Below are 11,842 nucleotides of genomic sequence, written 5' to 3' on the forward strand. Positions count from 1 at the left end.
TATAATTAACTTTACTTTTATGCTTCTTTGTACATAGGTATGTAACCTAAGAATAATAAGTATCTTTCCAGTGAAAAATTCTAACATGTATGTTATACAATTTTCGAATAAAATTAGGGTAGTAGTTGCTTATATACTGTTGATTAGAAAATAAAAATCTCTTTATAAAAATAAAAAAAGAAAACGTAAAAAGTGTATTGTAAATGTTCGTATTCTGATATATAATTAGTACAATACTCTTTTGGTTCGTTTTAGCATAGTTCAAACTGTTGTCAAACATACGGGAATGGCAATTGTGGGCGACTATTGGTACTGAGAAAAGTGCTTTTACAAAATCGGAACTTGTAAAGAAATAATTAGAAACATTTTCTTTTTAAAACGTCAAAATGCACAACGCTTACTTAGAAACATCAATATTAAATATTTCTGTCCTAATAGAATCGATAGCTGCGTATGGTAAGTGACATATAACCTTTAGATTAGAAATTTTTAATTCTATATACACGATTTTGCATGCAAATATTTTATTTCAAAATTCGAGATTATTTGTTTATCGTCCCTTTAAAAAATGTATTTTAAATTATTTAAGATAATTTAATTTAATAGTTTTACATGCAAATATGTAGGTATAGAAAATAACAGTAAAGTGTTTCAGATGATAATTTACTGATTGGAACAAGGGAAGGTCAAATACTTTTGTATAACATTCCTCCTGTGTTAGATGATAATCACAAATTAGAATTGCTACGTTATAGTAGAAGATTCTTTAGAAAGCGTATCATTCAAATTGATGTTGTACCAGAATATAATTTACTCATAATTCTAGCAGGTATTTTTATCTTGATTTTATAAATCACACATAGAATATCTTGTTCATTATATCCTTTTGCAGACAACATAGTATATATACTTGATGCAGGTTCTCAAAGCTTTCCAATAGTTTCTACCTTAAATAAAACCCGTGGTGCCACAATATTTACTTTAAAAAGTCAAAATTTAACTGGAGAAAAAAACACAGATATATGCCTATGTGTTGCTGTGAAACGTAAGTTACAAATTTATTCCTGGAAAGGAGAAAACTTGAAGGAAATCAAGGATTGTGAATTGACTGTGCCAGACATACCACGTGAATTAGCCTGGTATGTATTGTGTATGCAATACAAAATAAATTACTTATTTTTATAGAATGATAGAATGTATCTTAATTATAATAAAGGTGTGGTGAATCATTAGTTTTGGGATTTCGTGGCTTGTCATATACAATTTTGGAGTTAAATGGAAAAGCTAAAGAATTATTTCCAACTGGAAAATCTCTTGAACCAAGTGTAACAAAATTGTGTGATAATTCCTTTGTATTAGGAAAAGATTCTCAATCATTTATTATGGATACAAAGGGGGAATTGATTCAACACAATCCAGTTAAGTGGTCTGACACACCAAGTGCAATAGGTATAAAATATGTGTAATTAGAAAATACTGAACTGTTGTATCCTTTTTCTAATTATTTTAGTGTCATATAGATTGAATTATTTCAGCTTGGGATGACCCTTATCTACTTGGAATTGTACATGACAGATTGGAAGTATATACTATAGAGGGCTGTTTACACATTCAAACAATACAGGGTTTGAACAAAGCTAGACTTATATGTAGATGTAAACAGGGAAAAGTTTTTGTAGCATCAATTAGTCATATCTGGTGTGTGAAGGCAGTTGATATAACGCTCCAAATTAGAACATTACTTGAACAAACCCAGTTTCAGCTGGCACAGAAACTAACTGTATGTGTATAACGTTTTTAGTTGCTTGGTTCATTTAATTGTAATTATAAATAATTTACGATAATAATGGAGACTTTAAAATATGGTTCATCATCATTTTCAGAGTTTATTGCACGTAACTGAGAAAGAGAAGACGAAACAAATATATAGAATTCAAACATTATATGCTCATCATCTCTTTCGTAATAAAAGATTTCAAGAAGCAATGGATGTATTTTTAAAAATAGGAACAGATCCATATGAAGTGATTATATTATTCCCTGATTTAGTTACATCATCAAGCAATACTTCTGAAGTCACAGATCCAACTTTGCCAAAACTTCAAGATCATGATTTAGAAAAAGGTTTGCGTGCATTAATAGGTTTCCTCACTGCAGTTAGGCATAAGTTAATAAGTGATACAAAACCAAAGGATAAAGATAATGCTAAAGAAAAATCTGTGGTGGAGGGAGAAAAAAATATGACAGCAGTAGCTACTGAGCAGCTTTTAAAAATTATAGATACAACTTTGTTAAAATGTTATTTACAGGTAATAATGTATAGCGACGATAAATAATTATTATTTGATCTATTTTGGTAATTTATTTTCAGACTACAGATGCATTAGTAGCACCATTACTTAGATTAAACCACTGTCACTTAGCAGAAGCTGAAAAAACTTTATTAATGCATCAAAAATATTCGGAACTTATTATATTATATGAGACTAAAGGACAACATAGAAAAGCTTTAGAACTTCTTGAAAAGCACGCGAAAGGAAACGATTTGAGTCTTAAGGGTACTGCAAGAACAATACAATATCTGCAGCATCTTGGTAAAGATCATATGGATTTAATTTTAAAGTTTTCTGGTTGGGTGTTGAATGAAGATCCAGAACAGGGACTCAGGATTTTTATGGAAGATATTCAGGTAATATATATTATTTAAAGTTTTATGAATTTTTTGTAAATTACATTTATAATTGCAGGAAGTTGAACAACTACCGAGACCAAAGGTATTGGATTATCTTCTCCGTTGTCATAAAGATTTGGTTATAACATATTTAGAATATGTAGTACATGTTTGGAGAGATACTAATCCGTTATATCATAATGTTTTAATACATCAATACAAAGAAAAATGTTTAGCGGGTATGAGTAAGAATGCAACACCAACTGAACAAGAAACTGCCCAGCATCTTAGGCAAAAGCTATATCAGTTTTTGGAGAAATCTGCACACTATACTCCGGAAACGATATTGGTACATTTTCCGTTTGATAATTTGTTCGAGGAACGTGCGATTATTCTCGGACGGCTTGGACGCCACCAACAAGTGTTATCGATATACATTAATCTTCTCAATGATATAGAAAAGGCGACTCAGTATTGTGATAAAGTGTACACTAGGTATCAAAGTATGTGTTGATTTTACCATCGAAAATATTCGTTTACAAATATATGCATCTATTTTTTGTTATTATCTTAAGATCTAGAAACTGCAGATAAAGAAAAACAAACAGACAGAGCTGACGAAGTCTATTCATTGCTTATCAATCAGCTGTTAAAACCCGACAGTGAAGAGATTTTGATGACAGGTAAAATGTTACGCTCATTTTAAAATAACGATGGTCGGCGTACATTTAAAGTAATGTTTGTTTAGTATGTAGCCCAGAAGCCCAACAAACACTACAGCCCGATTTGGAAATGGCGCTTGAGCTACTCGAGAAACACGCTTCGAAGATAAATCCGTTAAAGGCATTAGAGGTTCTACCAGATACAGTTCCTATAGGTAGAATAAAGCACTTCTTGGAAGTGGGTTTACAAAAGAATTTGAACGCTAGAAGGAGGATACAAGTCTTGAAAGGTTTACTTCATGCTGAACAATTGCAAGTAAAAGAGCAACGTATGCATTACGAATCACAAAGTGCTCTTATGACGGAATTGAATACATGTTCAGTTTGCAAAAAAAGATTCGGAAATCAAAGGTTTGTATTTACATATGTCAAGTAATATTAACAAATAAATAATACGAATTACTTTCAGTGCATTTGCAAGATATCCAAATGGCGACCTTGTACATTATTCATGTCGAGACCGTAAAGAATAAATCGGATGTGATTTAATTGTATTTATGTTAATTATTAAGCTATGTAAAATGTACACTGTGATGTACTTCTACTCATGACATGTATATAAATGTGCACATTTTCCATTTGTCTTTCTATTTGTATTTGCTGTGATTTACTTTTAAGCTTGTTTTCATTATAATACCATTCAATACTTTTATTCTCTAAAAAGAATATATAAAAAGCCTGTTTAATTACGTTACTTTTTGTATATAAATATATACACATGTATCTTTATTATTTTTGTTTTTAAAACAAATTTCGCTAACAAATATTTTATTTTTCAATTTTTCAATTTTAAACATTTAAGAAGGATGCAGAATAAAAAGATTTTTATGGTAATATCGAGCGTTAATGAAGCGATGTATCGCTGTGCAAAAATAAACGTGTGTAACCACACAGTATTTGCTTATCTCCATGTTTTATATCGAATATGTCTTCGTATTTGTTTTTTTCGAATGATTCGATAAAATTTTTCTTATAATTAAACAGTTCCTTTTTAAATGTTCGTAATAACGTGTAACGGAAAGGATGGGGCGTGCCCGGTCCAGAATATGTGTAAACGGGACTAGTGATGTCATAAGCTATCTTGTATTCCTACGCCGCTTGTTACAAGGCAGATACGGTACTGACACAAGTATAGTTGTAAACGCGTACGCTTTAATCATTTAAGTTCGTTTAATAAAAAGATAAATGAGCCACCTTTTTCTATTAATTTGTAGAATTTGTACGAAAAAATCGCATTGGTATTGTGGGTTAAGAAATTATTACCTATGTACTTGTAAAAAATACGAAGAGCTACATCATAGTTTCAATAAATCTTGATTAAAATGTATGTAATCTAGACGACAACAATACAGACTTTTATCAATAATTTTCTTAGTATCCTTTCAATTAAAATTCTAGGGTGAAAAATATTCAAGGAATATTAAATTAATCTTACTATATTTTTCATGTTGTGTGACAGTAGATTGAAAAATTACTGAAACTCGTAATAAACTATGTAATAGTATATATGCACAAAATAAGCAACAATTTACTTAGTTTACACATAGTGACCAATGTTTTTAAGTACTGCAGTACAATCTATATTTCACGAATTTTCATGGTCTGTAATATTTATATTGCGGCAAATTTTTTCATAGACAACCATTAAAGACGTCTTTTTAATAATTTTCAAAAATACCGTTTTACATGGAATTATACATCAGTTGCTGCGGAAATTCATAATGCCACGCGCGTTTTTTTATTGGTGGATCAGAACCGGGACTAGCTACGCTGGCGTAGGTCGACGCTGTATGCGCTCAGTCAGTTGCGCGCTGGTCGAGTGTGTGGATGGGAATTGTGTGGATCGTTATCGGTGGTTTTTGGTGTACATCGGCTGGTTTTTATGCGAGTACTGGGATAAAACCGTGTCACAGGGTATCCTCACCGGAAGGTAAGTGCACGATTCTCTCTGGTTTCTGTTCGAAAATACGAAAGCGGTCCAGTTTTACAATCGGCTGTCTCGTGACGGCCAAGACTCTACAGATAAAAATGGCGTGTGCCGCTTTAGCTTCCCCGATTTCTCCCTGCTTTTAAATTATGGCACGGTATTTCGGTATCAGTATTTCTGACAGCATTCGAAATGCATTCGTGTTTTAACAATACGAAAGATCGTTCGTCATTCGTTTCATGGTTCATTCGTTTTGTTTCTTCCGGTGTCTTTGGTCGAATGCGGCATCGATTCTAGCGACGAACTCACTGTGCGGTTAAATAAACTAGTTTTCTTAGTTTTACCGTATCTGTACGAGTGCTCATAACTTTTTCGCATAATTTAACGTCCATTTCGACGAATTAGTTTGCTGGTTTATCCTTGGTTTTCTTTCCGAAATAAAGTCTTTGCACTTTCGGGTTAAACGTTCATTTATAGCGCTTTAATTTCCGCTACACGATGTCCCCTGAATGGTTTTGTTCACCTGTCAAGACGCCCTATCCATCAGTGACCTAATTCTGCTCTCCATGGGAAATCTGTCAAGTATCAAAGTACCAACGTTGATTACCGAAATATCATTGCTGTGTCTGTAAAATCGAACATTTTTTCCGTTCTATCGTTGACCTACAAAAAAATGTTCATCGTGTTTTATAAATACGCGACAAAAGTATTTTTGAGGGTATGCGTTCAAACGACGGTGGAATATCGTGTGGTTCTCTTGGTTTCTAGAATTTCGTTGTATTTTCTTAATGAAAAACAAAGTTCTCTGAAATGTTAGCCGACACATAATCTAATCATTCAAAAGTAACAAGTACACGGTATCGTTTTATCGTGATAAATTTATAAAATGGATATTTAATTACGGTTGTCTAGATTATATGTTTAAAACGACGTTTAATACGTACATATTTACGGAATGTCATTTACTTGAAAAGTGTGTTATGAAAATACCCATAATTCTGTATAGAGCGTCGATGAATAATTTTTATTTATATGTATTCCGCACTTTAGCACGCTTTATTAATAATATGACCTAATCGCGTAGCATAGTTCTTTAATTGGTGACGCTGTTATAAATTGCCAGCTCGTTCGGTGCAAATGATTTCGTCACGTCACCGAATTCGGTGCTGAGTCATTATCAAAAACCTTCGAATTGCTGGTAAAACGTAAGAAACTCTAACGTGGCACAATATTAGAGATCAAAATTATTATATCACTTCTAAACAAACTATTCTTGAAAACAAAATTGTGTTTGTATTTGTTCTTGCGTTTATGACAGTTGAGTATGACAATTTCGAGATATCTCGATACAGTGTCTCCAAACAGCCGCAACTTCCGGTTAGGAAATTTAAATGGTTGTGTGTGATGTTATTAGAGTAGGGAAATGTGACAATCGTTTAATAAATCTTTCTTCCATCTAACAATTTCCTTCTCTCTCTCTCTCTCTCTCTCTCTCTCTCTCTCTCTCTCTCTCTTTCTCTCTCTCTGTCTGTCTGTCTGTCTGTCCCCCTCCCTCTTTTGGTGTTGTGTTTACAGTTACGTCACCGTTGCTGGGCTTGGGCGTGTGCGCGTCTTCGGCATAAATTAATAAATTAGTATCGGGCCGATCGCTTCTTCCGGACTGCATTTTCGGCGACATCTGCCTGTTTAATTTAAACCGGAACAATGCTTATGCATAAAAGTACCACCTACTATGAATACTATATATACATATGTATTTGTTGGTAGGTGACTTAAGTCATATAAATCAATGCAAATACACTTATTTATTAAGTTACTGTAATTATTCTACAAGAATATGATTTAAAAGATGTAGATTATATTCAGAGTAGGACAATATTCTATACACTCCTCATGGTTATCTTCTTAAATCATTGCGTAGGTTAATATAATACATAAAAGCTTAACTTGTATAATATTGATATTGTTGTATAAGATATATAATATTCCTCACATTTTTAATGTTTGGTTCAGTTTGCCCGGTTGCTTAGAAACTTGATCCTGTAATTGTCGAAGCAGTGCAGACAACATTGCATCAAGTGATTCCTAGAAGATTCTTATTTGCGCCTAAAACCAAAGAATCTGCAGATATAGTTCATGCACCGACTCAGCGTTTCGTGACGGTCGTTCTGCCATCTTTCGTTGTACGAATACGAAAAGCGGCCCCTCACCTTTGATCGAGCACCATAAACGTGGGAATCCATTGTGCTCGTTGATGCTTGCTCAGCCATGTCTTAATGCATTCAATGCCCTGCGGGATTTAGGATATTTGTGTAAACAGTGGAAACCAGCCTAAAATGTTGCATTGTGATATTTAACCATAGAATAGAACAGTTATTGTTTTTAGTTGTCTCTTTTCATTGATATATTTTCACATGTAAGTTATGTGTATGCATGATGTCACTTTATGATGTGTAAATGGTTATTCATGGTGGGCTTCGAAATATAGGAGAAGTGAAATACCATTTGTTTTTCCGTCAGTGTTGGTTAAATCTATGTACATTATTAAAACATAATATTTGATTGTAAATTTAGTGTCATTATATTGGGAAACTGTGTTCGTTTGCGTTTCCAAGTATTACCAATTGACACAGTTTATTGAGTTTTAAGTTGCAAACATAAGTATTAGTTTTAGTTGTCAATATGAACGTGTTTACAGATAAACGTTTTTATTTGATGGATTGTCGTGTTCCTGGAGAATGGATTACATTGCTCTCCTCTAAAAATATCCATGGGACGTTTTTAACTTTTCTGCCCTGATTGGCGTATCCACACTTTTATTATGCGCCACGGGGAAACGATATTGCAGCATAATGTTTAATAAGTGCGAGAACACGTACCACGGACATTGAACTACGCTCATCAATTTTCCAGACATCCCTTCAGCCTCTACATGGCTTTTTATACACGTAATTATTTAATTTCTAAATAGTTATATCCTGCCATCTATTAGCTGTTACGCAAGCCATATTTTTTTTTTTTCATGGAAAAAAATTAACAGTACCAAAAATTAATTATTAAATGAATTAAAAAGTTTAAATTCTCTACTTTACTGTACCGTTTATTGGTGCAATAATTTTCCAATGTCAGACAATGCGTAATTATACGTAATATGTTACTTACTGGTCACTAAGAAACCAGAATTACACAATTTATCGTTCTTCAAGATTTTATTATGTGGCATACTTAATAATCCGAGAATCATAATTTTCTTAACGCCGTTTTTAGCAGATTACACGGTTCGGTTCCTTAAATACTTTTCGTAGAAAGCTCGTAAGGCACGAAATTTATAACGATACCGATGGTATTTCGAACAAAACGTATAATCGTTTATTTTCATGCATGATGTGAGTTCGTAGAACCATTTATTGGTACAGAATCTCTAATTAAGATAGGATCGAATATTATTAAAATTTTTTATTTTTCTCTTTTTAAACTTTACTGTTGTGTTGGAGTTATGTTACCGTGACCGATGAACGAAAATTAATTCGTTCGTTCGCGTAATCTCCTGACTGTACAGGCAACATCCAGACGTTTTAACCTTTCCTTTTCGCCGGAGAAGAAACTAGTTCCCGAGATGCCCCGTTTTGCGAACCAGTCACTTTGAAGTTTATCGTTATCGGCGTGATCGGTTAATTAGCCGACGTTAGATTTGTTAATTGAAACGAGCGCGTAAAACAACGAGGAAAAAAGATTTTTGTTGCAAAACTTTCCAGTTCAGTGAAAGGTAAATTATTCATGTTTTTTCTCCTCGAATTGTACGCAGTCATCGAGCAATCATCGAATTCGTGATACTTTTAACTCTTTTTTTTTTTTCTTCTGGATTCTTCGTACCGTGCAAAGGATGCATTCATCGGTAACGTATTTATAAACCGAGAACCTTTTTATCTTTACAGGGACAGAATTGAGAGAAGGTATTATTTGTTCACATGGAAAGTCGCTGGATTATTGTGCTTTGACTAAGCAGCTGTTCGCGCCATCTTAACATATTGTCATTTACAACTTCTTATTTCTTATCACATAAATCATAACAAATGGTTTATTTTCACTTTTATTATTTAATACTCTTATATTTAAATATTATCTTTTTTAATATCCTCTTCATTTTTTGCATTATTTATTATGGTTCATTTTACTAATCTTTCCAAAAATGTTTATTGAACAATTTACATACAGTTGGCACTGTGCTAATCATATCGATGAATATTTTCAAATGAAATAATATTCAAATATTCTTTACGATGTATCGCATGATGCAGTGAAATTAGGAATAGAGAAATTTCACAGAATAGAATTTTTTCACTTACTATTCGACTTTCAAAACCTACAATTTTATTCCACGTGGCGCACCCTGTACCTGTAAAAAGATGGTAACTCTAGACAACATTATTATACGCGGTTCTTTAATTAATTCACCTGTTCCGATTTGTAATCTCGAATGTCCTATTTGTCATAACAAAAAGACCTTGTTTCTGGGTCATCCGGTATATACATTCAATTGTTCAAGTTTCCTAGCTGAATGAATTTTACTTTCCAAGCATCTCTCATCTGTGATAACATCCAAGCTGTAACGGAATGAAATATGAAAATTTTCGGCCATGGATTTAAAGAGAGACGGAAAAGTCAATATTATCAATCTTAAATTTGCCAACTTTATGTACGTTTTTCTCCAAAACTGTAAGACATAGAAATCAAATTTTAATTACACATTTTTTTAACTTTCTTATGTGTATATTTTTGTGTTAGAATTTAAAAATATTGCTTAAAACCAAAGATATCATTTTGCAAAGAATACTTAAATTTTTCCTTTCATTCTTCAATAAAAAGGTGTTGCTGTTAATGAACGGAACAAGATACAGCAAAACTCGTATACCACTTCGTATATCTACTCACGTGGAACGTATGGTTTAAATTTGGTTTCAGTATCCCTTACGGTTTTCGAGGAAAAGGTGTATAAAATTTGAGAATGTTAACTTTCAGAAAATTACAATAATTTTTTTCTCCATTCATTTTTTCTACTTTTAAAAATATTCTTCGAACGAGGCATTGTAATTTTCCTATTGAAAATAAATGAAATCATTTGTAAAAAAAAATTGGAAAATATGCAACAATTTGGAAGAAAAAAAAATATATTCATAATTCCTGGTTACATAGTCATGTACAAACAATATTATAAAAAAATTTCTGTTCATCTGATTTTAATTAACTTTATGCCATTTTATAGATCACGTTACGGAGAATAACATTTTTTTTTCTCCAAAAGTGATTTTTTCTTCAAAATACATTTCCGTCTCCTCTTGAGTGGTAAACGATATGTTCTAACGCGTCGTTTCAAGTAAATAACGGAGGTATGTATACCAAGTCGGCCGACGGCAGATTAGCGTAAATGCGGACGTGACGTAGTTTCGTGTACAGCGGTGGACTAGTTGCCTCTGTTCTATGTACCAAAGCCTCCACGCAGCCTTAATCAATGTTTTTTTTTTTTTTCGGCCTTCGTACAACTATCCAGTTACCTTTTCATCCTTCAGGAACACGATGTCGTTATACTTTACGTGAAATCCTTTCCAGTTAACTGATCCTGCTATTTACCCAGTTCTATTAGCTCTGTATGTGTCTTATAATGGGAATCAAGGGCTTTGTTTTAGAGAGGAAATGATGTTTGACGTGTTCTTTGTCATTTGGGTCACCGGTGATCCATGTGGTGGAATTTTGATTAGGAGAATAGAGACACATTCAGAATGATTGAACAGATATGAAATATGGCAGGTTTAAATCTTTTTACACAGAATTTTTTTAATATACAAACTACTTAGTTCAATGCAATTATTGAATGATAATAAAACTTTGACTAACTGAACTTGAACTACCAAAGAAATATCAAAGTCTAGACATGAATTTTTTAAAATATTTCTGTTTCCCTGTGAGAATCCTGAAGATATTGGTTGGGACAACGAGTTTCAGGTACCTTCTGTCCCTGGTCCAAATGGAACTGGAACATCTCCAGAGCAACGATGTATTTAACAATCCGTGTCGATCATAGAGAAACGTCTCAAGGTTCACGTGCAGCCGTGTGTTTTTCTAACGGATCCGATTATTTCTACACGCCGATCTGAAATTCCTTGGCACCGGGCGTGCTTTTCTATTTATTGAGGATGACTCGGCGTGCAGTGGCGAAAGGTCAAAAACCTGGAACTTGCGGGGATTCAGAAAAGCAGATTCAATCCGAGCCGACGTGTGCACCGGCTCGATCGATAAATACAGTTGTTCTTTGCGTTTTATGCAAACGATCTGTTGAAAAAGTAGATACCTCTTCGTTGTACAAATATTATTCACGAAAACATTTTAGAAATTTGAAAGTTGGAACAGTAAACGATGAACATTGTACTTTTTAACGTAATCTCTATTTTAGTAACGTAACTTTTTAATCTAACCAGAAATTTGGAATTTGTAGCATCATACGACCAACATTGTACTTTCTGAACG

General features: G+C 33.1%; 2 protein-coding genes across 4 annotated transcripts in view; both read left to right on the top strand.

Moving 5' to 3' along the window:
• Nucleotides 1–59: 59 nt before the first annotated feature.
• Nucleotides 60–3,866, top strand: LOC108577134 (vam6/Vps39-like protein). Its single transcript, XM_017940238.1, has 12 exons — nt 60–87; nt 256–456; nt 656–829; nt 893–1,139; nt 1,217–1,449; nt 1,536–1,780; nt 1,884–2,309; nt 2,372–2,689; nt 2,748–3,174; nt 3,247–3,354; nt 3,420–3,744; nt 3,803–3,866. The coding sequence occupies exons 2-12, from the start codon at nt 387–389 to the stop codon at nt 3,864–3,866; spliced, it is 2,637 nt and encodes an 878-aa protein (XP_017795727.1). The 5' UTR covers nt 60–87; nt 256–386.
• A 1,342-nt stretch (nt 3,867–5,208) lies between these two features.
• LOC108577153 (spectrin beta chain) overlaps nt 5,209–11,842 on the top strand; it is a 42,031-nt gene continuing 35,397 nt past the window's right edge. For 2 of the 3 annotated variants that reach the window (XM_017940260.1, XM_017940261.1), the window contains exon 1: nt 5,209–5,323. The gene's annotated coding sequence lies outside the window, so the exon portion shown is untranslated. Of the gene's footprint in view, nt 5,324–8,053; nt 8,269–11,842 lie in introns of those variants that run through there. The other variant, XM_017940259.1, reaches the window with a different exon arrangement.

The sequence above is a fragment of the Habropoda laboriosa genome, unplaced genomic scaffold (genome assembly GCF_001263275.1).
Source record: "Habropoda laboriosa isolate 0110345459 unplaced genomic scaffold, ASM126327v1 scaffold598, whole genome shotgun sequence".
NCBI classification, from domain to species: Eukaryota; Metazoa; Arthropoda; class Insecta; order Hymenoptera; family Apidae; genus Habropoda; species Habropoda laboriosa.